We start from the raw sequence: 25,616 nt of genomic DNA on the forward strand, positions 1-25,616 counted from the left end.
CCAAGTAAACACATAGAGGCTTATATTAATTATAACTGTATGGCCATGGCTCAAGCCTTTTGCTAGCTAGCTCTTATATCTTAAATTAGCCTGTAAGTATTAATCTATGCATCGCCACATGTTCCATGGCTTTACCTGTGTCCCATTACATGTTGTTCCTTGGCGCCTCACTGGCATCTCCTCACTCAGCCTTCCTCTTCCCAGAATTCTCCTTGTCTGATCATCCCACCTGTACTTCCTGCCTGGCTACTGGCCAATCAGTGTTTTATTAAACCAGTGTACAAAAGCATTATCCCACAGCATACAGGCAACTCATGGTTCCTGTATGGACTTTCCAGTGAGAAACATTACAGGGAAGAGCACCTATTGGATGGGCTAGAACCTATTCCTATAGCTAGGAAACAGTGACCCACAGTAGCCACACACTCCTCTATGGCCAGGGAGACAGGACTTCTCCTATAAGAAAGGAAGAAACCAGGATATGGGAGGACTGTGAGTTAGGGAGATACTTCAGTCTTGTATGTGTGTGTCTGTGTGTGCAAGTGTATGTGCCCACACATACATGTGGAAGCAAGGGGACAGTCCTGGATGCCTTCTGTCCTGTCTTGATAATTGTCTAATGAGTTTAAAGTCATTCTGAAATGAAAAGTTTATTAAAACCGCATTGCCTCCCAAATGCCATCTCAGGAAAAAACCCATTTAGTGGCAGAGACTGGAGTAAGTCTATAGGTGAAGTTTACCACTGACCATAGTGAAAAAGCCTCTAGAACTCTCAATGGGGTGTGATGGACTGAACTGCATCCTTGTCCTTGCCAAAATCCAGACGGTAGAGCTCTGAAACCTACCCCCTCCCCTGATACCACCAAGAAGGGCTATGGAAGAGGGGTGCTGTGGGAGGTGGGCAGGTTTAGATGAGCTCATGAGTCTGTGGGGGAATGATGCCACCTCTGTTCTTATCAAAGGAAGAGGTGATGGAGCTCCATCGCCAAGAGAGACAGAAAGATGTGGTCTCTCTCTGAGCCCAGAGCAGATCCTTCACTGTAAACCCAGCAGCACGTGGTAAATGCCTACTTGGGCCATCCACTCTAACATTCTGCTTCAGCATCGCAACCTAAGAAAAAGGGACAGACAAACTTTATTATAGGTGGTCAGTGAAAGGAATAAAACCCTAAAATAACATTTCAGGACTGTGAAGTAATGGCTATTTTTTTTTCCTCTCTCAAATTTCAAATTTGACTCAGATAACCTTTCCCCTATGTGTGTCCTACTGCTGTGCTCTTGGTTCAGCCTCTGACATTCCTGCAGCTAATTTGCTTTGGTGCCTCATTTGCGTTAACAGCCTAGGGTTATGCTCTACAGCACTCACAGCTGCCCAGTGCTTGGGAATACCGCCCCAGCTCACCCCAGTGCTTCTCATCTCAGCCTCTGCTCCTGGCTTCCCTCCATCCTCTTGTCTTAGCAACAGTGCAGGCCAGGCAAAGACTCGATAATTTCTAAGGGTGCCTAGTCTCTATTGAGCTTCTTAGGCAACTTATTAGAGGTAAAAGATGATCCTTCTACTCCTTCAAGCCTTTGTGGGTAATAAAACTTCATAACCCACTGACATGATGGATCCTCGTTACTGACAATGGTATCAGCTCTGAGTGCAACTGGCTTTGACCAATTGAGAGAGGCAAGGTAAAAATCTGTATTAGGTCTTAAACCCTGGACAAATCTCACCCAACATTTCTCACCCTGCCACATACTCTAAACTTCTCCCTCTGAGTGACCAGGCTTCCACCTCCCTTCCTCCAGCCCGGTCTCTATATAACACACAATGATCTCAGAATTACTATAGGGAAATGGGAGTCTTGACTTATCCAGGAATGAGAATTTTCGTGGATGAATAATTCTAAGAGCTAGAACTGAGCCTGTTCCTGGCAAACCAAGAGAGTTGTCCTCCCATATAAGAGCTTTTAAAATATTAGTTTAAGATGCAAAGGATACAAAATATATCCTCTCTTTGTGGGAGGTTTTGTGGGTCTATGTAAGGCAAATATATATTGCCAAGAATAAGTGGGGTTTAACTGATAGGTGGGCTGGAGACAGACACAAGAGGAGAAGAGGTACATTCTGGACTTATCAGAACACTTATAAGCAAACCCTGGCCTTAGTGCACAACAGCTGAGAAAACCAAGATTAAATCACGTACCTTTCCTCCTTTGGTTTTCCCATCCTCCAAGTAGGAATACTGCTTGGTTGCCCACTTCCAGTTTATTTCCCTCAGTGATTAAAATAGTAACTCAGGTGATGTTCTGAGTTTTCTCTGGGGCACATGAGAAGAAGTTACTTGAAGTTGTTGTTATTGATATTATCAGCAATTTGGATTCTTAGTCTTGGCTCTGTGTTCCAGGTAATTCGATTCCTCATCTGTAAATGGATAAAAAGGCATTTACCTTACTGAGGGTTTGAAGGGATTTGGTGAGACAGGGCAAGTATGCAGTAGATAGGAGATGAAAGAAAGGTTCTTCATCAGTTCCTGAGGTGTTTGGGGCTCACATCCTTGTCTCATATTTCACTCCAGTAATAAAATATGAGGCCACTGGACTTTGTTGCTGGAGGGCTTCTCTCCAGGTTCCACCAAACCCCACAGTCCCACAATCCATGTATAAAATAATCACTCAGACGCTTATAATACTTATAAACTGTATGGCCGTGGCAGGCTTCTTGCTAACTGTTCTTATATCTTAAATTAACCCATTTCTATAAATCTATACCTTGTCACATGGCTGGTGGCTTACCGGCGTCTTTACATGCTGCTTGTCCTGGTGGTGGCTGCAGTGTCTCTCCCCCCTTCTTCCTGTTTCCCCAATTCTCCTCTCTCCTTGTCCCGCCTATACTTCCTGTCTGGTCACTGGCCATCAGTGTTTTATTTATATAGAGTGATATCCACAGAAGGACTTACAAGTTGGGTCTTCATCTTGACTATGCTGTTAACTAGGGGCTTTAGTTAATAGTATTCTCTTTAAAAGGAGGCTCTGATATTTTGAGGGAAAGGCTGAGAATCTGCTGCGGAGGCAATAATCTGAAAGGAGTGTCAGTCCTGTTTTGACAAGTGCAATAATAATTGAAAGGAGCATGCACATTTTCAAAATTATTCCTTCTGCAGCCCACATGTTAGCTTTGTTCCCATTCTTTTCCCACTTGTATGCCCACTTGTAGACAGTCATTACTGAACAAGGGAGCAGACTGGCGGTATTTTTAGGCATAATAAAAGGGAGGCCACACACCACTACTCACTATGAACTCCTTCAAATGTTTTCTTCCTTCTCTTACATACTTCTCTTTATTTTAGAATTATTTAGGGTTCTAACCATTTTTTAAAATATTTCTCACCCCTCAGTCTTTGTGTTTGTGGTAATCATGTGTTCCTTTAACGGTCTTTTTCTCTTGTTCCTGGACACACAGCTAGATGGCATTTCCCAGATTCCTTTGCAGTTAGGTGCAGCCACAAGACTAATCGAAAAGTGGGATATGGGTAGAGGGGATGCATTTTCATGACGCTGCCCATGGCATACTGGGTCAAGTCGTCTCTCTTCCACCCTCTGCTGGCTGGATGTTGAAGTCCAGGTACTGTTAATAGTGTGCCTCTTTACGCACTTCCTCTGAGCACCAAAACCCAATCCCAATCCTAAATGGGATTTCCACCTTTTGTCATTTGGAACTTGTGTGTGAGATGGGGTGGAGGAGTGTCTCACGTGAATGAGAACCAAATTTTCAATCAGTAAAGAAAACTTTGTGTGAATGAAAATTTCGCATTGTATTCCAGTCTCTGCTGTTTCCCCGTGTGTCTATAATAGTAGTAAGCCTTTCATAAATTGATGCAGCTACCCATCCCCACCCTCCGCTGAGGATTCCTCCATGTCTGATCTTGTGTTCCTTTCATTCTACATCTTCTTAATAATAATGACCACCATAGACCTCGGGGTGCTATTTCTGTATTTGCAGGCTCAAAACCAATGCAGCGCTTAGCAAAGACTCCTTCATTGAGAAAAAGCTGACCCCTTTAAAAGGAGTGAGTTGCATGATTTATTTTGTGTGGCATACATACCATTTGTCATTTGGTAAATAATCATAACCTGCTGACGACATGCTTTGCACTTCAGTAGACACTAGTGATACCTCACTGAGCATCAGACATTGCCCTCAACAGCTCTTCATGCAGTCCATGACTGTATACTTTGAAGTTGTAGGACTTAGTAGAAGCCAAATGGGGGAATGAGCTCCCATGTAAAAAGGCTTGTATTTTACTGCCCATGTTAATCATAGAAACTAAAGATATCTAATTTAACTGGGAAATCAAGGAAGCCTTGAATTTTAAAGACCAAGAAGGAATGGGCAAGAGACAGAGGAAGGGTATTTGTACACGAGAGTTGTAATTAAGAAGACAACGATATGGCTTCTCTTTTCCACAGACTGCATTTGGGGTCAGATCTGAGTGGAGAACAGATGCCTGGAGTATTCGTGTGGTAGTGGGTTGAAACTGGGCCAAATATTGCAGAACATAGGTTAAAGGCTGACATGCATCTGACACCATCAGTTTTCATCTACTCACTAACATACTACATCACAACTTACAAGTCATAAGTCACCATATCAAGTAAAATGCCTGTACAAAAAGCACAGAATCTGAGGTGAGGAGGCATCAGTCTAATGAGCAAGCTTCTCTACACTTGCTCTGAAATGCCACTTGTGGAGGTTCCTAGGGTCAACTTTTCTATACATGAGTTTTCTGAGGCCCTTTAATGAAAAAAAAAGGGGGGTTAGAAGAATGGAGAGGAAATATTAAAATGACGTTCTTCTATACGAGAAAAGAGTGCTCCATCCTTAAATTCGTTTTTAGCATAGGAATGTGATGATGACGTTTTCATAGATACTCATATACATCATTGTACGTCACTGCATTTACTCCTAAGAGCATTTTACCTTCACACTGTCATCACAACAGGATGACATTTATTTCTTTGTACCTACACGGCCCCTCTCCCCTTTAAATTGTAATGACATTGGCTTAAGTGACTGCTTCTGATCATCTGATTAGCTGAAGAGATTTCATGATCTTATCAAGTAGACGAAGAGCCTGGAGTCTAGAGACTCGGATAATTGGCCTTTCTTCTTTTGTAAGTGGCTAAGCCAAGACCAGAACCATCATATGACAGACATTTTGTAGGACTTTGATCTGGTCTCCTTCAGATCAAACTTTCTATTTTCTCACCATCTTCCCCTTACCAAAGTTCTGTGTCAGCTCTTAACTGGTTTAAATTGAAATAGTCATTAAGAACATAGGCTTGTGTATCAAATGGACTCTGGATTCAGTACCTGCTTCTTAGTCTTCCTGGAAGGTCATTTAGCCTATCAAAACCCATCAGGGTTCTTTTCCCCCTCTGTGGGGTGTGTGTGTGTGTGTGTGTGTGTGTGTGTGTGTGTGTGTGTGTGTGTGTGTGTGTAAAGGACTTTTTTCACTGGTTGTGTGGGAACCATGTGAGTCTCTGGCACACAGAGTTACAGAAACAGAAATATGCCAAGGATTGTTACTACCTTGATGTTTCCTTTCAGTTATTTGTGCTTTTATTATGAAAAATGTAAATGTATTCAAACAAGGGAGTTGAATGCTTTGATAGGATTAGATAGACGTAAGATTAGGAGGTGTGGCCTTGAAGTGTGGGGGTAGGTTTTGAGGTTCCAAAAGACCACACCAGACAAAGTTGCTCTTCCTCTTCTAGCCTACAGAACAGGTTAGAGCTCTAAGCTACTTCTCCAGCACTACACTTGCCTGCTGCCATGCTCCCTGCCAATATAATAGGCTAAGCCCCTGAAACTGTAAGGAAATCCCTAATTAAATGCTTTCCTAGATAAGAGCTGCCTTGGTCATGGTGTCTTTTCACAGCCATAGAACACTGACTAAGGCAACTTCTTTCTGTGAATCACTTGGAAAGGAATTTCAAGTATCACATGTGTCCATCTGTACATTATACACTATGTGTTTCTGAAAGAGACTAGAAAGAAAAATCACAAGGTGATTCTCAGCCCTTCACCCAATAAATAGTTTTAGTATCTAGAATAATACATCTCTAAAGAGTCCCTGGATCTGAATATGTTATTCTGCATGACAGAGGATAATTAAGATTACAGGTGTAATTTTGGTTTCTAATCATCTGGCCCTAAAATAAGGCAATGATCCTGGCTTATCCAGATTGGTCCAATATAATCTTATAAAGTTGACCCCTAATGGGAAACAAGGGTAACAGAGGGGTAGAAAATAGCAGTACCAGGACTTGGTCCATTATCATGTGCTTTGAACATAAGGAAAGCAGCCACCAGCCAAAGAATGTGGGTAACCTTCAAAAGTTGTAAAAGATATATATATATATGTGTGTATGTATGTATGTATATATGTGTGTATATATAATTCTCCTGTAACCCTAGAGACATCAAAAGAAATGCAGTCTTGACAACACCTTTTTATTACTCCAATGATAGCCATTTCAGACTCCAGGACCATAAAGTCATAAAGCAGCAGTGTTTTAAACTAATAAATGCATGGTAGTGTGCTGCAACAGCAATAAGAAGCTGGCACAGCAGAACTCTCTGTATGTTATCAAACACACAGTCAGTTCAGTTCAGCATTTAAACCTGTAGTTTAGGTGTAGTCTTCTTTCTTCTCTGTTTTTGTCTAGATGTCCCATTTCATTTAACTGCCCTGTAAAATTCAGCAGACTGTTTCTGAATGAGGTGATGCCATCCCCATTCTGGGTTATCATGCTGATCCTTGGGAAGGCAGACATACTAACAAGAACCCTCCTCTATCTTTTGAGTTGGTAGCAGCAGACAGTGGAGATCAAAACTCTAACTTCTGAGATTACAAATTCGTCAACGCTATGGACTTAACAGAAGCTGACAGACCTCTCTGACCCTCAGTTTCCTCACACAAAATCAGGTTAATGGCGATCCCTGTGCCATGGACCTGCTGTGAAGTCTGACAGATGAAGAGGACTCGGAACAGTACACGGAACACACACAGTTTACAGGTGTTTGCTTGTTGAAGGAATTTGCCAACAGTTAGTGATCTTGCCTCACAGCTCTCGCTCAAAGTTCTGAGTCCTGGGATTGACACTTACAAAATAGGATTGACAGTAAGTGCTGTATTGGTAACTTTTCCATCACTGTGACGAAACACCATGACCAAGTCAACTTACAGAGTAAAGAGTTTATTTGGGCTTATGGCTCCAGAGGGGTAGAGCTCAGAGTGGTGGAGTTGAGATAGAGTGGCAAGGGCAGGAAACTGAGGGCTCACACCTTAACCACAGCAGGAAGCAGAGCTAACTGGAAATGACAAGAGTTTCTGAGTTCTCAAAGCCAGTTCCATTGACATACTCACTCGAGCAAGGCCACACCCCCACCTAACCAAACAGCACACCAACTAGAGACCAGGTATTCAAATGCTCAAGACTATGGGGGAACATCATTCAAACCTCCACAGGTGTCTACCACATTTAATGAAATAGAAGAGGTAAACAACTTTCATATAACTCAATGTATGTTCCCAAAATTTAGGTAGCAATTGTTTTTTTTTTAAATATTTTTACAAATCTTTGAGAAACCTATACAATATAATTTCATTATATTCATGTCTCCACTATTCCCCACTCCTGAGTCTACCCCATATTTCCACCCCTACAACTTGGTGTCCTTTTTAAAATTTTTTTAATAATGCATCAACTCTAATTTCTGCTGTTCATATACTTCTTCTGGGTGTGGGTCACCCCCTGGAGCGTGGTTGACTTACCAGAAGCAACAACCTTAAAGAAAACTGACAGAGATCTCCCTCCCACAGAAACCATCACTTGTCAATAGCTCCTCAGTTAGGGGTGGGGTTTCCTGAGTCCTTCCTCCTTCAGTACTAAAGTATTGACTGTCTTGATTCTGTGCAGATCTCATACAGGCAACCATAGCTGCTGTGAGTACAGTGGTCCTTCCATGCCCAGAAGATACTGCTTTGCTCAAGTGTCTTACTGGCTCTTATGTCTTTCTGTTCCTTCTTCCATGATACTCCCTGAGTCTTAGGGAAGAGGGGAGTATTCTTATTGTTTATCTATTTGCTCCTGGATGAGATTGAAGCTATATGCTGCTCATCCATGCATTACTTCTCCTCAGATAGACTGTCAATCACTTGAACCATTATGCTATAAAGAATAAATCAGTCCAAAAAAGAGTCAAAACCATTCCAGGACAGAACTCTACACCAAAAGTTTTACAGTCTTCTGCAGAAGCATGGTATGGTATACATGCCTTAGGATAACCTCTCTAATAAGTAGTTACCTCTAGTCTTCAATGTGGGCAGAATTGCCATGCTTTTAGCCTTGAAATTTGGCAAAGACTATGCAATATCATTTCCTTGGTTAGGCTCTGCTATATAGCGAACTCGCCATCCCACTAAAGGTTTAAGAAGAAAATAATTTTCTAATGAGATTTTGTGTCAGGTGAAAGGTTTCCTTGCTGGAGTCAGGCCACAAATCCCTTTCAATGATTCTGCAGTAAAGCACTGATATTTGGAATTATAATAGTAATTCTTATTGCTTAACCAAATATCAAATGAGAAGCAATGTAAAGGATTGGTGTGGCTCATGGGTTAGCCTATCAGGGAGGACAAGGCGAGATGATGGGAGTGGTTTCCATATGTGGCTACAAAGAGTAAGAATGTTCACTAATATCCAGGCATTAGGAAGCAGAACCTAGCTGGAAAGCAGGTTCTGGCTATAAACTTCAAGGCCTGTCTCCAACAGACTCATTTCCTCTAGCTTGGATCCACTGATGAAATGTTCCACAAGCTTTTCAAGTCAGCACTCCTCTCTGGGAAATGAGTATTTAAGTATACGAGCCTGTAGGGGACATTTTGTACCCAACACATAACAGTAATTTTGCACTCTGCTTGGTTTGATTGGAGCTGGTCAAGAAGGGAGCCAGGAAAAAAAAAATAAGTCAACTTTTGACTCAATTTACTTCCAAATTCTGGCAAAGGACTCTTGGGTAGAAGTCAATGGGAAGACACAGCAAGGAAACTGTCTATTTGGGACTGATGGGAGGATGCAAAGACTGTAAAAGTGACATCAGTGTGTGTTCTTGCAAGCAGCAGAAATCCAGAGGTAGCCCTTACAGAACATAGAGAATTGCAATCCTATAAAGCCCACTTTCCAAGGCACCATTATCTTAAAGAAAGGCTAAGAACTTGCTTGGGAAACCTTGGACACAAAAATAAATATGTGCATGTCCACACTCTCACACATTTGCAGCCACAGAAATGCCATTAAATTTTCTAAAATTTTGTAGTCATGAAGTTTTTCATTTTGACATGCATTCTATGTTTGCATTTTGTCATTTACGGGGGAGATCAGAGAGCAGCCACTATGATGTTCTCTTGCTTGGGGTTCTTAGCCATCTCAGAAAGTCTATCCAGGCCAGTATAGCTATCCGTGCTGAGCAATGTTCACTTTCATGGTGCTCCACAATACATCCCAGCTCTGACAATGGTCATAGTGCAAAGGTCAATTCCTGCTCAGCTGCTCTCTGTTCTTTCTCATCCACATCCCTCCACTCAGAGATACACAGACTTGAGATTAAAGTCAGCTGAAGGAATCTTGAAGAATACCCAGGCCATCCCCACCAATCTACAGAAGGAACAACCATACTCTCCAACAGGGAAGTGATTGGTTCTAGGTCACATGACCACTTAGATAGGGTGATCAGTCCCAACTTACTCCACTTGGATTCCTTTCCTCTTGCCTCCCAGGCTATCCAGGATGAGAAAGTGAGTGTATGTTCAAGGAATGGAAACCCATGCTCATGTTTGAATATTAAAATTTAATATTGTAATTTTGGCTCAAGCCCAAACTGAATTTAAAAGGTGCATCTGTTGCAAAAAAATTAAATAATGCATTTCTGGCTTCAATGAGCATGCTTCTGAATAATTTGTGCCCACACCACAGATCTATTTGTGGAAGCAGGGCTGGTACAGGCAGAAAGCAAGCCAGCCTCATAGAACCCTATCCCAAACCTGCCTTCTCTTCAATCTGCCTTTGAGCTTCATGGTCCTACACCAACTACCCCAAATTCCCTGTGCACATAAGGGCATCTTTCTGCCACCAAATTGACTTTTATGTATCTGTGAAGTTTTGAATAGCTATGGTCTTCATAGACTCATGTGTTTGAATGCTTGGCCCATAGGGAGTGGCACTATTAGGAAGAGTGGCCTTGTTGGAAGAGGTGTGGCCTTGTTGGAGGAAGTGTGTCACTGTGGAGGTGGGCTTTGAGACCTCATATATGCTCAATTCATGCCCAGTGTGACAGTTCACTTCTTGTTGCCTTTGGATCAAGATGTAGAACTCGCAGTTCCTTCTCCAGCACCATGTCTGCCTTCATGCCACCGTGAAGATAGTGGACTAAACAAACCTCTGAAACTGTAAGCCAGCTCCAAGTACATGTTTTCCTTACGAGAGTTGCTGTTGTCATGGTGTCTCTTCACAGCAATAGAAACCCTAACTATGATAGTATCCTATTGGATTGATAGGGTTTCCATAGCAAACACTGTCATAAGGATGACTCAAACAGTAGTTTATTTTTTTCTCTCAGCATTCTGGAGCATGGAAGTTCAAGACCAATGATTGGTTCCATTGGAGAGCTCTGGAGAAAACATCTGCCCAGCATCCCCTCCTTACCTTGTAAGGACCATATCCTATCTGTGTCTCACATCGTCTTACCATACATAGTCTATATCTGGGATCAAGTTTCCTATTCTAAGAGGAACGCTGATTTTATGAGATTAGACTGCACTCATTAAGTTCATTTTTACTTTACCACTTCTGTGCTGACATTATCACTAATTAGGCTCAGGTGGTGAGACCCTGAGGGCCATGACTCCAAACTCTGAGGCAGTGGTGAGATACACATGTCACCAAGGGAGTGAAGACAGAGCTTGGTTCTCTCTGTTCCTCACTTACTACTGCCCAGCATTAGGCTGAGCACAGGACCATGGCTGATTGAGCTTCTGAAATAGCAGAAATCACACATGCTTTTCAGAGCGAGGATGGTAAGCAAACAGGATTGATCACCACTCTAGAAGCAGGGGTACCTAGGAGAATGGAGTCAATAAATGAGGCTATCTAAAGTCCCATGCAATAGCCAACTTTAGTCAGAGCATTAGACAATGTATACTCTGAGGGTTAAGAAGGTCACGTGTGTAAAGTGCACAGTCACAAGGACACAGGTGATGGACAAGCTGCACATGGTAAAAACATGTTTTCCCATACAGGCATATAAACAGATAACTGCTGTGGGATGTTCTGTATGTCCTGTGGGAGCCCTTCTTGGGTTCTTTGTGGCGTTACCCAGCAGGTCCGCATAGAGGATGATTAGGACCATGGGCCTGAGTGCAGGTGTCTGAGATGGTCTGCACTTGGCTGTGCTGGGGGATGGTCTGTATGTCAAATTGTTCTGATTGATCAATAAATAAAACCTGATCGGCTCTGGCTAGGCAGGAAGGATAGGCGGGACTAACAGAGAGGAGAAATAAAAGGACAGGAAGGCAGAAGGACTGACTGCAGCCGCCGCCATGACCAGCAGCATGTGAAGATGCCGGTGGGCCACCAGCCACGTGGCAAAGTATAGATTTATGGAAATGGACTAATTTAAGCTATAAGCACAGTTAGCAAGAAGCCTGCCACGGCCATACAGTTTATAAGTGATATAAGCGTCTGAGTGATTATTTTATACGCGGCTGTGGGACTGGCGGGTGACAAAGATTTGTCCTGACTGTGGGCAAGGCAGGAAAACTCTAGCGACAGATAACAACAGCCAGTTGTAATGAATAATCTGAAGTAAACTCACTCCTATCTGCTATACCTGGGAGGGGCACAAAACCACATTCCAAGAACAATTCCATGTTTTGGAAGAAATTTGAGGTCATAAGACTCTTGTTTTGTTTTCTTACAAACGCTCAGAATTCTCCTCACACAACTCCATTCTTGGGCTATGTTCCAACACAGGATAGCCTTTATCGTTCCACAAATAGCTGAGACAGGGAAAGTCTAAACAATACTTGGCCCTTCCCTTACTGATAGAGAATATTTCAGAGACACAAACCTGTGAAAACCACACAAAGCCTACCCCTCCCCTCCATCTATCCTTGAAAGCTTACAGAAAAAAAAAAGGAGACAAAGTAGTCTACAAAAACTTGGGGCCTCAGGCTCCTCTCAACTGTCCAGTATTCACATGGTCATACAGAACACTTGGACAGAATTTCTTAAACGGTGGTTTCTCAAGTAGGCAGGATAATTCTTTATGTGTATTACTTTCTATTAAAAATAGTAACAGCCGGGCGTTGGTGGCGCACGCCTTTAATCCCAGCACTCGGGAGGCAGAGCCAGGCGGATCTCTGTGAGTTCGAGGCCAGCCTGGGCTACCAAGTGAGCTCCAGGAAAGGCGCAAAGCTACACAGAGAAACCCTGTCTCGAAAAAACCAAAAAAAAAAAAAAAAAAAAAAAAAAAAAAAAAAAAAAAAAAAAAAATAAAAATAGTAACAATGTGTTGTTTTTCTTATGAATGTCATACAAGTCTCCTATCACAAAATGTAATAGAAATCTCTTGTATAGGACTTGGACTGTAACTTAAAGGTGGAGTGCACAAAGACCCTGGGTTCAATCACCATCATTATCAAAATATTCAAATGTGTGCACTAGAACATACAATAGTATACATTATTTGGTAATGTCATCCCATACTTTTTCTGTAAAAAACTGTCATGACTGGGCTTTTATTTGTCTGCTTTCTTTCTCTTGTCCTAGAATGGAAGCATCTAGCATGTTTTATTTCTCTTTATTGTCCCTGTGCTCACCTGCAGCCTGCTCATGAAGCTCCATTTCTACTAGTAAAGGGAGCTATTCTAGGTACATAAACACAACTGAAGGACTTATTCTACCTGTGCTACCACTGAACCAGTTACTTAACTATTCTAGAAAAATCTCTTATCAGGATGTGGCAAAGAAAGGAAGGGAGAAAATACCATCAAGAGAAAGCAGAGCAAAGCCTGCATGCCCCAACAGCAGTCTAGGAGGACATATGATTGGAAGAGGATTGTCTGAACAGCATGCAGAATGTGGAGCCTGGGAAAAGAATACTCGTCCCTCTACATCATGATTATACAGGAGGGCTCCCACCCAGAAAGAATTTTGGAGATCAAGACTGTTTCCAGCAAGGAACTGCTTTGCTGCTCTCTAGTGTACTTCTCTCATTGTTGAGCTGTGTGGCACAGGGCTGGGGACACGTGCCTAGGAGCTTGGTCCTGGAGCTTCAGTTGATTGTATTGTACTAACAAGAGCAAATCAGTCACTATCTGGTGCTGAGCTTTTGAAATCTGTAAACATGGATTAGGAAATGCACATTATCCTTCCCAGATTCTAGTAAGAGAAATTAGAGCCTCCTAAGATCTCCCAGAGAGAAAAATAAGAATGGAATGAATGAAGAACTACAACACAAGGTAAGGGAGAATGGAATGAATGAAGAGCTACAGTACAAGGTAAGGGAGAATGGAATGAATGAAGAGCTACAGCACAAGGTAAGGGAGAATGGAATGAATGAAGAGCTGCAACACAAGATAAGGGAGAATGGAATAAATGAAGAGCTACAACACAAGGTGGGGGAATGGAATGAATGAAGAGTTACAATACAAAGTAAGGGAGAAAGGAATGAATGAAGAGCTACAACACAAGGTAAGGGATTATAGGCACAGAGCTGGGGCATCACTAAACTTTATTAAGCATTTTCTCCCACCTCTGTTATAATCCTATCACCTAAGTTTTCCCTTCCAGCATCCTGTCAAATTGCCATTCAGATCAACTGGCTAATTCAGTCTGAAAAGGGAATGGAAAATCCCCATATCATCTGATGCACTTTACTTTGATGGATGAGCCTAGAGTTTCAGGGAGAGTTAGGCAGCAAATTCTGGCTCTTTCAAACTAATTACAGCATATCTGATTCATTTCCCACCTTAATGTTGTTTGTTTTGTTTTTTTTATTCAAAATATAAAATGACTCCCTGTGTTGGGAGATTAATGGATTTTTTCTCTTTTAGCAACAGATCATTTGTGGGCCCAGGTTATAAATAGGAGGTTAGAATCTGTGACACATTGTTTTCCCTGTTCACAGAGGAGGTCCCCTGAGACTGACTGAGTTGCATTTTTTTCCAGTTAGAGACATTCATGTCTAATTATTCACTGACTGGTCTGATAGAGGCCTTTTGTTGTTATTGTTGTTGTTTTAGAAAAATGCAATGGTTTGCCTTTGCACTTTAGTCCTGGCAAACTGTTTATCAATAAACTGGAATTGTGTGATTTATTGCACATCTGATTGCGTTTGTGATTTATTTGCTTAATACATATGTGTTTATCATCTGCTTATATTGTATAATGGATGTGAGCATTCAGTTCCTTAGATGCAGCCAGGCTCTGCGTCTGAGAGCAGGAATGGTATACGGAGCCAGGGTGAAATTCATTCCCCAGCTTGGCTTGTTCTGGACTTGGAGCATCTTCATTTGATTATTGTTTATTCACTCACTGACCCAGCATCCAGTGCAGCTACTGATCACATTGGGGGTTTACTCAGAGCTTGTGTGAGTGATGTATACTCTTCCACTTATTAGCAATCCAAGCCACCAAACAATCCTCTGTGAGGAACTACCCTTCCACTCCACTGTGGGATGTAGATGGAGGGAGAAAAATAGCAGCTGAGTTCTCCTTCAGTGTGCCTACAGGGCCCTGGCTTGACTTATATCCGGGTACTGTCTCTTTTTAAATTTGGGTGTTAGGTTACTGCGTGGCTGTTTACTTTGGAAGATACTACATAACCTCTCTGTGCATGAAACGAGTCCCTGGTGATCAGTGAAGAGAGTAGGAAGGGCTGCAGATGTTCCCAGCAAAGAGAGAGTCGATGCTGAGAAAAAGTCACAAAGCTTTGATGGAGATCCAGAAGTGAAAGGGAGAAGGGAGTCACTCTGTGCCAGGGAGCATGGGCCAGTATTTAGGAGAGACTTGGAGGTTTATGCTGCGCTGAACTGTTGGAGGGGGCACTGCTGCTGCTGCTGCTGCTCCTCCTCCTCTCAGGAGATCCGTGCAGTAACATACACTAGATAGACAATGCTCTTCAACTCCTACCACTGGAGAAGGCTCCAGAAGAAGCTGGAAATGTGCACAGAAGAAGAAACTCACTGGTCCCTTTCTTGGACTTGTAGGCCAAGCCCCAGGAAAGGCAGCCAACACAGGAGTTTGGGAAATGCAGCCCACAGGCTTCCATATACTTGCGTGGTATAAAAGAGAACATTGATGGGCAGGAGTAAAACTGTCCGTTAACAGATAATGACCAGCATTAAGTGAAGCCAATTATGAAACTTACCTGATGAGTTAGGTTAGCAAAGGTGTTAGAATAATCACTGACATGTAGGAAACAGTTGACATTAACTATTATCATTCAAATGATTCCCAGAAATCAGGGGAAAGTGTGTAACAGGGTGGTAACTGAATTGGATTTATGTTTGAGAAAACTCAGTGAGGATCAAGGGAGAGAAGAAACAGGAATGACTATATGAGAGGCAGGGTGCTCCTAGGAACTGAATGGTCTACCTGTCCAACAGGGATGGACATGAGGAAGTTCTTTCAATAGAGCTACCTAGAGCAACTGATTTATAGACCTGAAGAAGGAAGGAGATTCTGGGATGATTCCAAAGCTTGGGCATAGGTGATTGGATAGTGACAGTCTTATTATAATTACACCAACAGGGAAAGGATAGGGGCTATCATGTTGTCTATTGACTCCCCCAAAGTAAGGTATGCTTGTTATATTGTACTTGTGTTTTATTAGTGCTTATGAATAAATGGTGCATTTTTATCCCTTCATTAAGACTGAAACAGAGGTCATCATTCACATTTTTGGGAGCAATGACATGGAACTGAGTTTTCTTATGTCCACTGGACTATTCAGGGACCACATACAGACTCCATATATGAAGCAGTACACAATAAACACACCAGAAATCTTCCCCACCCTACAACTGTGACCCTGGATAAGCTACACACTAGATATTTACTGTTTAAAGAGAGGATGTAGGACATGGGTGTCATAGCAATATTATCTCCATACAATGTTGCCATGGTTGAGGACCTCTGCAGAGGACATTTTCCATTAAAGAAACAGAGAACAGTTCCATTCCTTAGAGAAATGTGTGTTATGTTACCGGACAGTCTGTGTTAAGTGCAAAGATGTGTCTTTTCAAAAGATGTGACTCATCCCTTCAGGATTTTGTGACAGGGTTGCTGTGGGATGGTCTGTATGTCAAATGTGTTGCTCTGATTGGTCAATAAATAAAACACTGATTGGCCAGTGGCCAGGCAGGAACTATAGGTGGGACTAACAGAGAGGAGAATTGAGAGAACAGGAAAGCAGAGGGAGACACTGCCAGCCGCCGCCATGACAAGCAGCATGTGAAGATGTCAGTAAGCCATAAGCCACGTGGCAAGGTATAGATTTATAGAAATGGATTAATTTAAGATATAAGAACAGTTAACAAGAAGCCTGAACCATTAGACCAAACAGTTTAAATAATATAAGTGTCTGTGTATTTATTTTATGTGGGCTGTCCAACTGTTGGAGCTTGGCAGGACCCAGAGAGAAAATTCTCCAGCTACACAGGGTCACATTTTTCTGATGTTTATATCAGAATGTTTTCTGTATTTCAGAGAGGAAGATGGAAACCCCCTTTACATTGTTTTGCCTACCTCATATCAGGAGCCCAAACTTGGTTGCACTGAGGCTAGCCTAGGTACTAGGTCTTCTTTCTGCCCTGTCCAGAATGAGGCCTGATGGTGTTCCATGGCTCTCTGGGATACAGTCCAAGGTTTGGCTTCTAAGATTTCAATCTAGATCAATTGAAATATAACCATGTGAGAGAGGATATCCTGGAAGATGCCAACCTTGTCACTACCCTGCAAGGCAAATGTAGTCTCTCACTTACTTGATCTTTATTCATTCCTGGGACCCTCCACGTGTATTACATGCATCTATACATTTATGTGTGTTGCCACTAGCCTATTGTCATGGCACATGTCACTGTCAACTTGAAACTCCCAGCTCCTCAGGGAACCATGGTCAGGTTCTGTATGTGCTTTGCTTTCCATGGTTGTAAAGAGGCTGCACATTTCATTTATACTTGAGCAACAGTTGTGTGACTTTTCCAGGGAAGATACATAGAAATGCCCACTTCCTTCAGATTGGACACCATCAGATCCCAGGCATGTCTCCAGTCAAATCTAGCTCCGGAACCAATGAGTGTATGGGGTTATTTGAAGAAGCATGGGTGAGGGGTGTCATTGAGAAACTCCGTGCTGGTATTAGTGACAACTCACCAAAGGTGCACTTTCACTTGAGTTCCAATTCCATCATTCTCCCATTGCATCTAACTCTCATACTGTCCATGAAGTGGGAGCAGGAGAATGGGGGCTGGACTCTCTGCTGAGGGGCCCATGACTCCTGTGCTACGATATTATATAATAGGCCTGATCATGTGATACTTGGAGAGTGTCTTGCTGGTAGATTTCAAGCTCTGCTCTGATTTCAAGTAGCAGTGGTGACATCATGCCTAGAGGAGGGATTTTGCTCTATCAACCATTTCTTGGCTGCTGTCTCGTATCACCATCTTTCCAAACAGTTTAATATGGTTTTTCCAGGAACCATGCTCACACATCTGGTTTTTTTTTGTTGGTGGTGTTGGTGGTGATTTGCTTGTTTGTTTGTTTTTCTTTTGTTTTGGGTTTTTGTTTGTTTTGTTCTTGGTGCTTTGAGTATTTTCCTTTATTCTGTACTTGGTCTGTCTCTTCTAATCTCTCATTGTTGACAATCCCTCTATATGTAGGTAAAGAAATGGTGTGATTCATTAGCATCCCCAGATTTTAGTTAGTAAAACACACTGAGTAAAGGGCTGTGGAGCGGAGCAGCTAAGTGCCAGTCATGTTGTGGCACAAAAGCTTAATCCTAAATTTCAGGATAAAACCAATTTCAACCCTTATACTAGCTGAACAAACCCTATGACTTCCTGGTACTGTGTCTTGGGACACATTGTAAGAATGAAAATGACAAAGTGGGATTCCTTGTGTTGTTATTTCCTTGGGTAACTGTACTTATTTGAAGACAGACTTGATAAATAAAGGGCTAAACACCCACCAGGGCTCTTACTGCCCATGGTAACATGGCCCTAGGAAGCAGTGAAATAGCTTTTCTCTTCATCAGACATTTTAGAGGACATGCTTCTCCACATCCCTGGTTCAGAAATAGAGGTCTTTCCTGACACACCCAATCATTTGTTTTCCAGGATTTGGAAGAGAATTAATTAGCCTGAGAAAGCACTGGGACTATGATAAGTATTATTAATGATACAAGTACCTGTTCTTTTCTTCAGAGAATGGGTGCTTCCTTGTTCCCTTAGTTGTTCCTAAGGATAGACCCTATTCTTCTTTTTGTCTCTAACAAGTCCTGTTCAGTGCCCTGGGGATCTGTCCCTAGCCACTCCCTGACAGGGTTGTTCCCAGGGTCTCTCCTGCCATATGGAGAGGGGTCACAGACTTTTGTCTGCTCTGTGGAAAAGGAAATGAATGGGCCCAGACACACCTCCTTAGCATGGTGGGAAATCTTTGCAAGACACAGAAGAGATTCATGATAATTCAGCTTCTGTGGTGTCCTAGGATATGGGTTTGTTAGTCTCTCATTTGTTATTACTTAATTTGACCTTTATCACAGCCCCATAATGTAGATCAGATGGTCTCCATTGTATAGAAGAAATGGCAAGACCCATATTATGTTGTCAAAGAACATATTGACAAAAATATTCAGAAATCATCTCATTTTCTTCACTTTCAAATCACTGATGCTCATCTCACATCACTCACATGCTCTCCATGGACATCATGGCACACCTGCTTTAAGGTAGAGCCTATGACACGTGTGCTTCCAGCCTCACATTAGCCTTCTTCCACCATAAACCTTCTCTGTGCTTAGGGTTTGGCCCTGTGTAGAACAGCCCATACCTGTCCTGCTCTGTTTCTTCTGGTTGTTAAGTCTTCAAAGCAGGACTGAGCACAGTGGCACATGACTGTAATCCCAGTGATTTGGGTGCTGAGGCAGGAGGATTAGGAAGCCCAGGAGTCCAGAGCTAGCTTGGGATATAATATAGTAAAATCTGTCTCCAGACAGAAACAAAAAAGGTGATCCCTGAGATCCCTTGTGTCTGGATTCCCAGGGGATGTTAAAACCAGGCTGAGTTAATGATTAAGAGACAAGCCTTAGACTGATACATACTGGGACAAAAAAACAGCTCTGCTGTTTCTTAACTCAGCTTTTGGGAAACTCATTTAGTGTCTAGTCATCTCTAAATTGGGAATAATCATATTAGGAGAAATGGTTGCTATCTCCTAGAATTCCTGTCTTCTCCTACACATCTCCAGCTATATCAGGGGCCAATATCTCCAAAGAGACTAAGTGACCTATTATGATGTTCTCAAGGACTTCAAGATGGAGGTCTATGCACCAGCAGTGTGAGCTCACTAGAATTCTTGCACTGAATCTCTTGCTATGAGTGCATCTTACTGCACATCACTCAACTATTTATTTTTTATTAGATGTGTATATGTGAGGATGGGTCTGTACATGATTGTGTCCATGCAGATCAGAAGATCAAAGAAAACAAACGTTGGGGAGTTTGTTCTCTCAATCTTCTGTGTTGAAGCAGGATGTCTCTTCCTTCAGTCACTCTGTCCTCCAAGCCTGGTGATGCCCTCTTCTCCTGTCTCCCTCCATCTCACTGTAGGAACACTGGGATTACAGATGCATGCCACCACACCCTTCTCATCTATTCATTTCATTATGGACTCTGGGTATCACCTGAGGTGGGCTTGCTTTTGCAGTAAGAGCTTTCACTCACTGAAGCATTTGTCCTGCCTTAGACTGTGTAGTGTTTAAGAACAGGCGCCATGTGTTGTTCATCTTTCAGATCTCCCCCAACCAAATTGGCCTCTGGATTGTGCTGAATTTCCAATTAGAACTTGTTGGAAAAACAATACTGAATTGACCCTTCAGCTTTGAAGTGTGGGTCAGTATTTAGCATGCATGTGAGAGGTGAAGGGAGAAGGAAGGGCCTCTGACCAAAGACACTGAAGGAATGGTGGTCACAGGGAGGCCTGGAGTATTTCTGTTATCCTGGGGACCAGAGGCACAGAGGATTGTGGGATTGAAGTCAGGGAGACAGGGTAGTTTTGAGCTGAGGGCCCTTACTTCTGCTTCAGGGATCAGCACCTCAGGCTTCAGTCTCAGGCTCCACTGAGGCTTGAAGGGAACAAAATATTGGTTCAGCTCTGAAGATGTTTGTTGTTCTGGTTTGTTCTAGTTGAGTCACTTGGGATAACGCATTGATTTGGACACACTATGATGCCATCCTTATTTGTAAAAATAAAAATAAAAATAAAAACACAGGCAGAACTCTTTAATGTCAAATTTTCTAATGTACTGCTAGGGTAGGGAGAGACCCTTCCAAGCTAAGATAGGCGTGGCCAGAGCTCCAAGCTGTAAGCACACACCTGCTGGAAGGGGGAAGAAGTGCCTCGGAGCTGTGAGGCAGTCAGACAAAGGAGAACAAGGGAAGGAGATCTTGAGAACTATGGGATCAGTACCAGGCCTCCACCTTTTTGCCCTTAGGATCCAGCTCTGAGCCTACTCTTTAAGGACACAGGATCCAGGGCCTGGAAAAACATCACCCTCTCCTCCAGCCACCCTGGACCCACAAGTGGAAGACATACATTTTAAGTAATCTCTTGTGTGACCTTTAATAAATGTAGGGTGATTGAGGGAAACTTGTCTTGCAGTGGGAAGAATAGGAGTTCTGGCTATCTTCAGCTCTTTCCAAGAATACCATTGTGTCCTGTGTCTGCAGCTACATCACCTTTCTAGACAAAGAAGTGGGTGAACTGACCCAGCACATTGCCACAGGGCCTTTGTGTACTAGGTTGGATTACACGGTCAGCGGGTGCACAGCCCAGCAAAGATGAAGAGGCAAAACCCAACCACAGCCCTGGAAGCCGTACCTTCTACTAGGAGCTCCACAGGGTTGCTCAGCGCTGAGTGGAAGTGCTCAGGCCACCAGGAGGTATAACGGCAGGTGTAGTTGCCCGAATGTTGGGGGCCTACGTAGGACAGCCCCAGGTCACTCCAGGTGCTAGCCATTCTGAGTATCTTGTAGGGCACAAGTTTGCCACCACGCAGCAGCTCCATAGTGACCCCGGGCACCTTGCTCTGGCAGCGTAGAACAACATCATGGCCAGCAGGCACCTTACCTGTCCACAGAGCCTGAAGTTTTGGTGGTGGTGGTGGCCCTGGGGGGTAGTAAGGGGTAGTACTCAGTTTGGAACATTTCCTGCCAGGCCCCATGGTGGGTCTACCCTGGCTACTTTCTTTGCACCGCCCACTCTGGGTCACACAGCTCCCTCTGTTGCCGGGCTCCTTGGGTACCCATTTGTATCTAGTCAAGGTGTGTAATCCCTAGCCTCACATCGGGTTTGAGATCTGCCAGGCTTTGGCCTGTCGTGCGGCTTTCCTGGCTCCCCAGATGGCTGAAGAGACCTTTCAGGAAACTGCTTCTGGCAGAAACACAGTTCAAAGGTCTGGGGTCAAACTTAAGCCTGCCTGGAAGCTCTTGTGTGGTCTCTGCCTGGATGACCTCTGACCCACGGAGACCTGGATGAGGAAATCAGAAGAACAAATAGACCCCAGGGACTCCAGGGCTCTGTAAAAATTACACATTAGCTCAAGGCCGTGGAGACAGCCCCAGGCCAGAACAGGCAGTCGCTGGTTATGAGTGGAGCTGACATACATGCCTCACAGGGAAACTAAAGCGGGGGTGATGGGGTGGGGGGTAGGGAGGTGGGAGGTGTCGGGGTGTGTGCATCTGAATACAAAAAAACTTGGATCCTAACACTCTCGAACACGGCTTTACCTGTCACCTTCCAGCTCAGACTCTGGGGAAAAGACCAGAGTTCCATAAATTACCTGGGGGACGGCACTTCAAGGACCTCCAAGTCCAAGACCTCGTTAAGGCACAACTTAGAAAGAATGGCCCCTCACAGGATCACAGTCCAGGAGCTCTGACCCCTTATCAAGCACCCCACTGGGCTTCCTACCCACGTGGCTCTGCTCAGCTCACCATTCAGAGTCAGCGTCACGAACTTGCTGGGAGCGGATCCCGAGAAGGGCGGGGCCAGTTCCATGTAGCTGCAGCTGTAGCTGGCAGCGTCTGATGCTGAGACATTGTGTAACTGGAAGATGGCTTCATTGCCCGCTGACCTCATCGACTGGAGCAGGCTACGCTCGTCGGGGTCTTCACGGTGCAGGCCAAAGCGCAGACCAGCCTTGGGGGCGACACATCGAAACTGCACCATCGAATCAGGCTCAAAATCGATTTGATTCGACGGCTCTGCAGTGAGCACCGGTGGGGGTAGTGTCTCTGTGGAGGAGGAGCAGACACATTGGCCCCGCTTGAAGGCACAGCAAGGGGACCACGCATGGTCCATCCTGTGCTCTGGCTGAGTCTTTCCCCTAAAGTAACCTCCCATCTCCCTCTCTTGTTTGCTTCTGAAGGCCGGCCAGTACCACCATATTTAATCCTGTGCCACTTCCTCAGCCTTCTAGCCTTGGCAAACCCTGGGCGGGCAGCAAGCCCCCAGTACCCTTTCTAGGATACCCTGAGAAGTGGTGTCCCACCAAGGTCTGAGCCTGACATCTGTGGTGATCCAATTCTCTGCAGGTCTCAAGGTTGCTGTATTAATGGTCCTATTTGAAGCTCGGGAAACCGAGGCTAACTGGATCATTTGTTCAGGTTTTGGGGTTCTGCTTTGGGGTCCCCATCCTGCTCCCTTCTGACCTACCATCTTTGCCTTTCCACCCGCTCTGGGTCTGTCGCTCCACCGTGAAACTCACCATCACTCCACATTAGCTCTACGGGTTCACTGTCATTGGACCAAGCTGTATCACTGTGTAGACGGTAGCGGCAGGTGAATGGGCTCTGGTCACCCAGGTCTGACAGTTTCAGATAGAACTTGATTTGCTCTGGGCTGGTGCTGATGGAGGGGAGGTTCAGCTCCTGCTCGCCCTGCCTCAGCTGGAATTCAACATCCATCAGTGGAGCCTCACAGACAAGGGTCCTGTGGGCCACCTTGGGGAGGATCCCTGTGGAACTTCCGGAGGAGGTCAGCACCGGTGGAGGTGGTATGACTGCACGGAAGGGAAGATCACTGAGGCAGGAATCCAGGGACATCCTGCTTTGTAATGCCCCACTGAGAACTGCCCTCCCTCTGTCTGGCCCCAATCCTCCAGTGATGGCTCAGGAGCAACTGGCTCATCATTGGACACTATGCATCAGGTCTTTACACCGAGATTTTCAGAGCTGGGATTTGACACTCACCATACTCCTCGATGGTCACAGTATCACTGGGCGCAGAAGGGACATCTGAGGTGCGAGTTTGGTAGCTGCAGCTGTAGGTGCCAGGTTGGTGGACTAGAAAGATGGCTTGTTCCTTGTTTCCTGCCTTGACTTCAGCTGCCCCCAGGATGAGATCGGTTTCAGCTACTTCCAGGAAACTGTCATCTCCTTCCCGCCTCAGCAGAAAGGCTACATTCTGCAGTTCGGCCTCACACATTAGGAATGTGCGCAGGCCAGGTGTGATCCAGGACACTGGCTCAACAGAAAGCCAGGGTCGGGGCAAGGGCTCTGTGGAGAGGGAGAGCAGGGCCAGTGAGTGCTTCAGTCTCACTCTGGAAGCAGCAAATATATGAACTCCAGACTCATTAAATATAAGGGAGGCAGGGGTGGGGCTGGGGTAAGAGTAAGAGACAGGGAGCAAAACACTACTCTGTGCCAAGCCTGTCCCCATCACTCCATAGGACTTATGGATAAGTCTCCGGGGAAGCATAAACATCCCCACTTAACAGATGAGCAAAGTGAGGCTAAGAGATACCAAGTAACAAGGATGCAGATTCCTCCATCTACTTTCTTCCACTGCCTCCTTACCCCACTGAGGTCCATGGGAACCACAACATTGCCTAGAATACTCATAGAGAAACTATCTGTTCCCTGTCTCTATCACCTCCATGATATTGCTCATCTCTGTCTATCTACCAGCGTAGTCCAAGCATTATTGGAACTGGTAGAGGTCCCTATTGTCACTTGTAATTGCTCCCAGTGGGAAGTGGTAGGACATGGAAGGTAAAATATCAACATGAGCAAGCTATTGGAACATCCCATCCTTGAGCAGCTGGAGGTTTTTGGTAGCCTCATGGGCCTCACATGTCAGTGTCAGATGTGCCCAGGGTTCTAGCAGGGACTCAGAGTCTGCCCATAGGATAGGCTGACTGGTAGTATCTGGAGTACAAAGGCACCAGGGTTAGCTTGCTGCTGTTAGGAAAGAGGTTTCCCACAACCCATGCTCACGGTTTCTTCTGGTATTCCTCAAAATGCTAGAGGCTGCAGCAGTTGCTGGGTCCAGAATGAAACCTGTAGGGAGAGAGTCTGTGAGTTTCCATTTGTTCATTTGTACCACACCTGCCCTCAATATTCTCAGCCCCAGGATGTCTCACCCCAGAGCAGCAGCAGGGCAGCCATCAGAGACATGGCTGGGTCCTCAGTCCAGCTGGAGTGTTTGTAGGGAGCACCTGCAGTGGCAAATTAAATGTGGGGCTGACCTTGCACTTGGTGTGACCTTCCTGGAAGGTAGGGGCAGAGAGACAGCTGCTTGGCATGGGGACAAGGAGGATTTAGCAATCATGCTAATCAATAATAATGTGTAAGTATCAAGCCAAAAGGATAATATCAATCAAACCTTCACTTCTTCAGATTATAAAACACAACAAAACAATGTTTCAGACTCAATAAAATGGCCAAATTTCATTAATGTGAGAGTGCTTTGTTCTAGGCCAGTCTGGGCTACACAGGGATCCCTTTGGAAACACCAAGAAAGGATGTCTGCATTTCTTATCACTCTCCCAATTCCCAGAGCCTTTCCAGCAAAGACAGAATACTTTACCTCACAGATGACATGGGAGTTTGACTTCTACAATCTCTCAAACTGTTCACACACTAGGCTCTATGAAACCAACAAAAGCTGAGAGCCCAGTGAATTAAAATGAATAAAATAAACATTAATTTTGAAAATTTTTGTCTTTTTGTAACTATCCGGCCATGTTTGTATGTGTGAGTTCATGTGTGTGTGTGTTGGTTCACAAACATAAAATATTTGTGGTTTTTACCAATACTTCTCATCATTAGTTTGTGTCCATTGACTACAAGAATCACAGGCCACAGCCCCTGAACATGTTACCTCAAAGAGCCCATGGTTTCTCTGGTCTTTCATAGGGTCCTTCCCTAGTGGCTTGGCACCAGGAAAAAAGGCCAACAGCATATTAAGGAATGAAGCCTTGCCCTGCATGTTGGCTAAAAGAATCCA

General features: G+C 44.1%; 1 protein-coding gene across 5 annotated transcripts; it reads right to left on the bottom strand.

Moving 5' to 3' along the window:
* Positions 1–561: 561 nt before the first annotated feature.
* LOC102915400 (alpha-1B-glycoprotein-like) lies at positions 562–24,833 on the bottom strand. Of its 5 annotated transcripts, none has more exons than XM_076555718.1 (8): positions 24,751–24,833; positions 24,605–24,667; positions 23,579–23,884; positions 23,095–23,388; positions 22,322–22,621; positions 21,207–21,494; positions 2,192–2,409; positions 562–1,111 (listed from the first exon to the last, which is right to left on the bottom strand). In XM_076555718.1, exons 1-7 carry the CDS (start codon positions 24,782–24,784, stop codon positions 2,354–2,356), a joined length of 1,341 nt encoding a protein of 446 aa, XP_076411833.1. In that variant the 5' UTR covers positions 24,785–24,833; the 3' UTR covers positions 562–1,111; positions 2,192–2,353. The 5 variants fall into 5 exon arrangements, with proteins under 5 accessions (XP_076411833.1, XP_042121171.1, XP_042121168.1 ...); XM_042265237.2 differs by lacking the exons at positions 562–1,111; positions 2,192–2,409 and adding an exon at positions 17,888–19,930 and having other exon boundaries at positions 21,207–21,305; positions 21,456–21,494; XM_042265240.2 differs by lacking the exons at positions 562–1,111; positions 2,192–2,409 and adding an exon at positions 20,604–21,068 and having other exon boundaries at positions 21,207–21,305; positions 21,456–21,494.
* Positions 24,834–25,616: the final 783 nt, after the last annotated feature.

Source organism: Peromyscus maniculatus, chromosome 20, assembly GCF_049852395.1.
Source record: "Peromyscus maniculatus bairdii isolate BWxNUB_F1_BW_parent chromosome 20, HU_Pman_BW_mat_3.1, whole genome shotgun sequence".
NCBI lineage: Eukaryota > Metazoa > Chordata > Mammalia > Rodentia > Cricetidae > Peromyscus > Peromyscus maniculatus.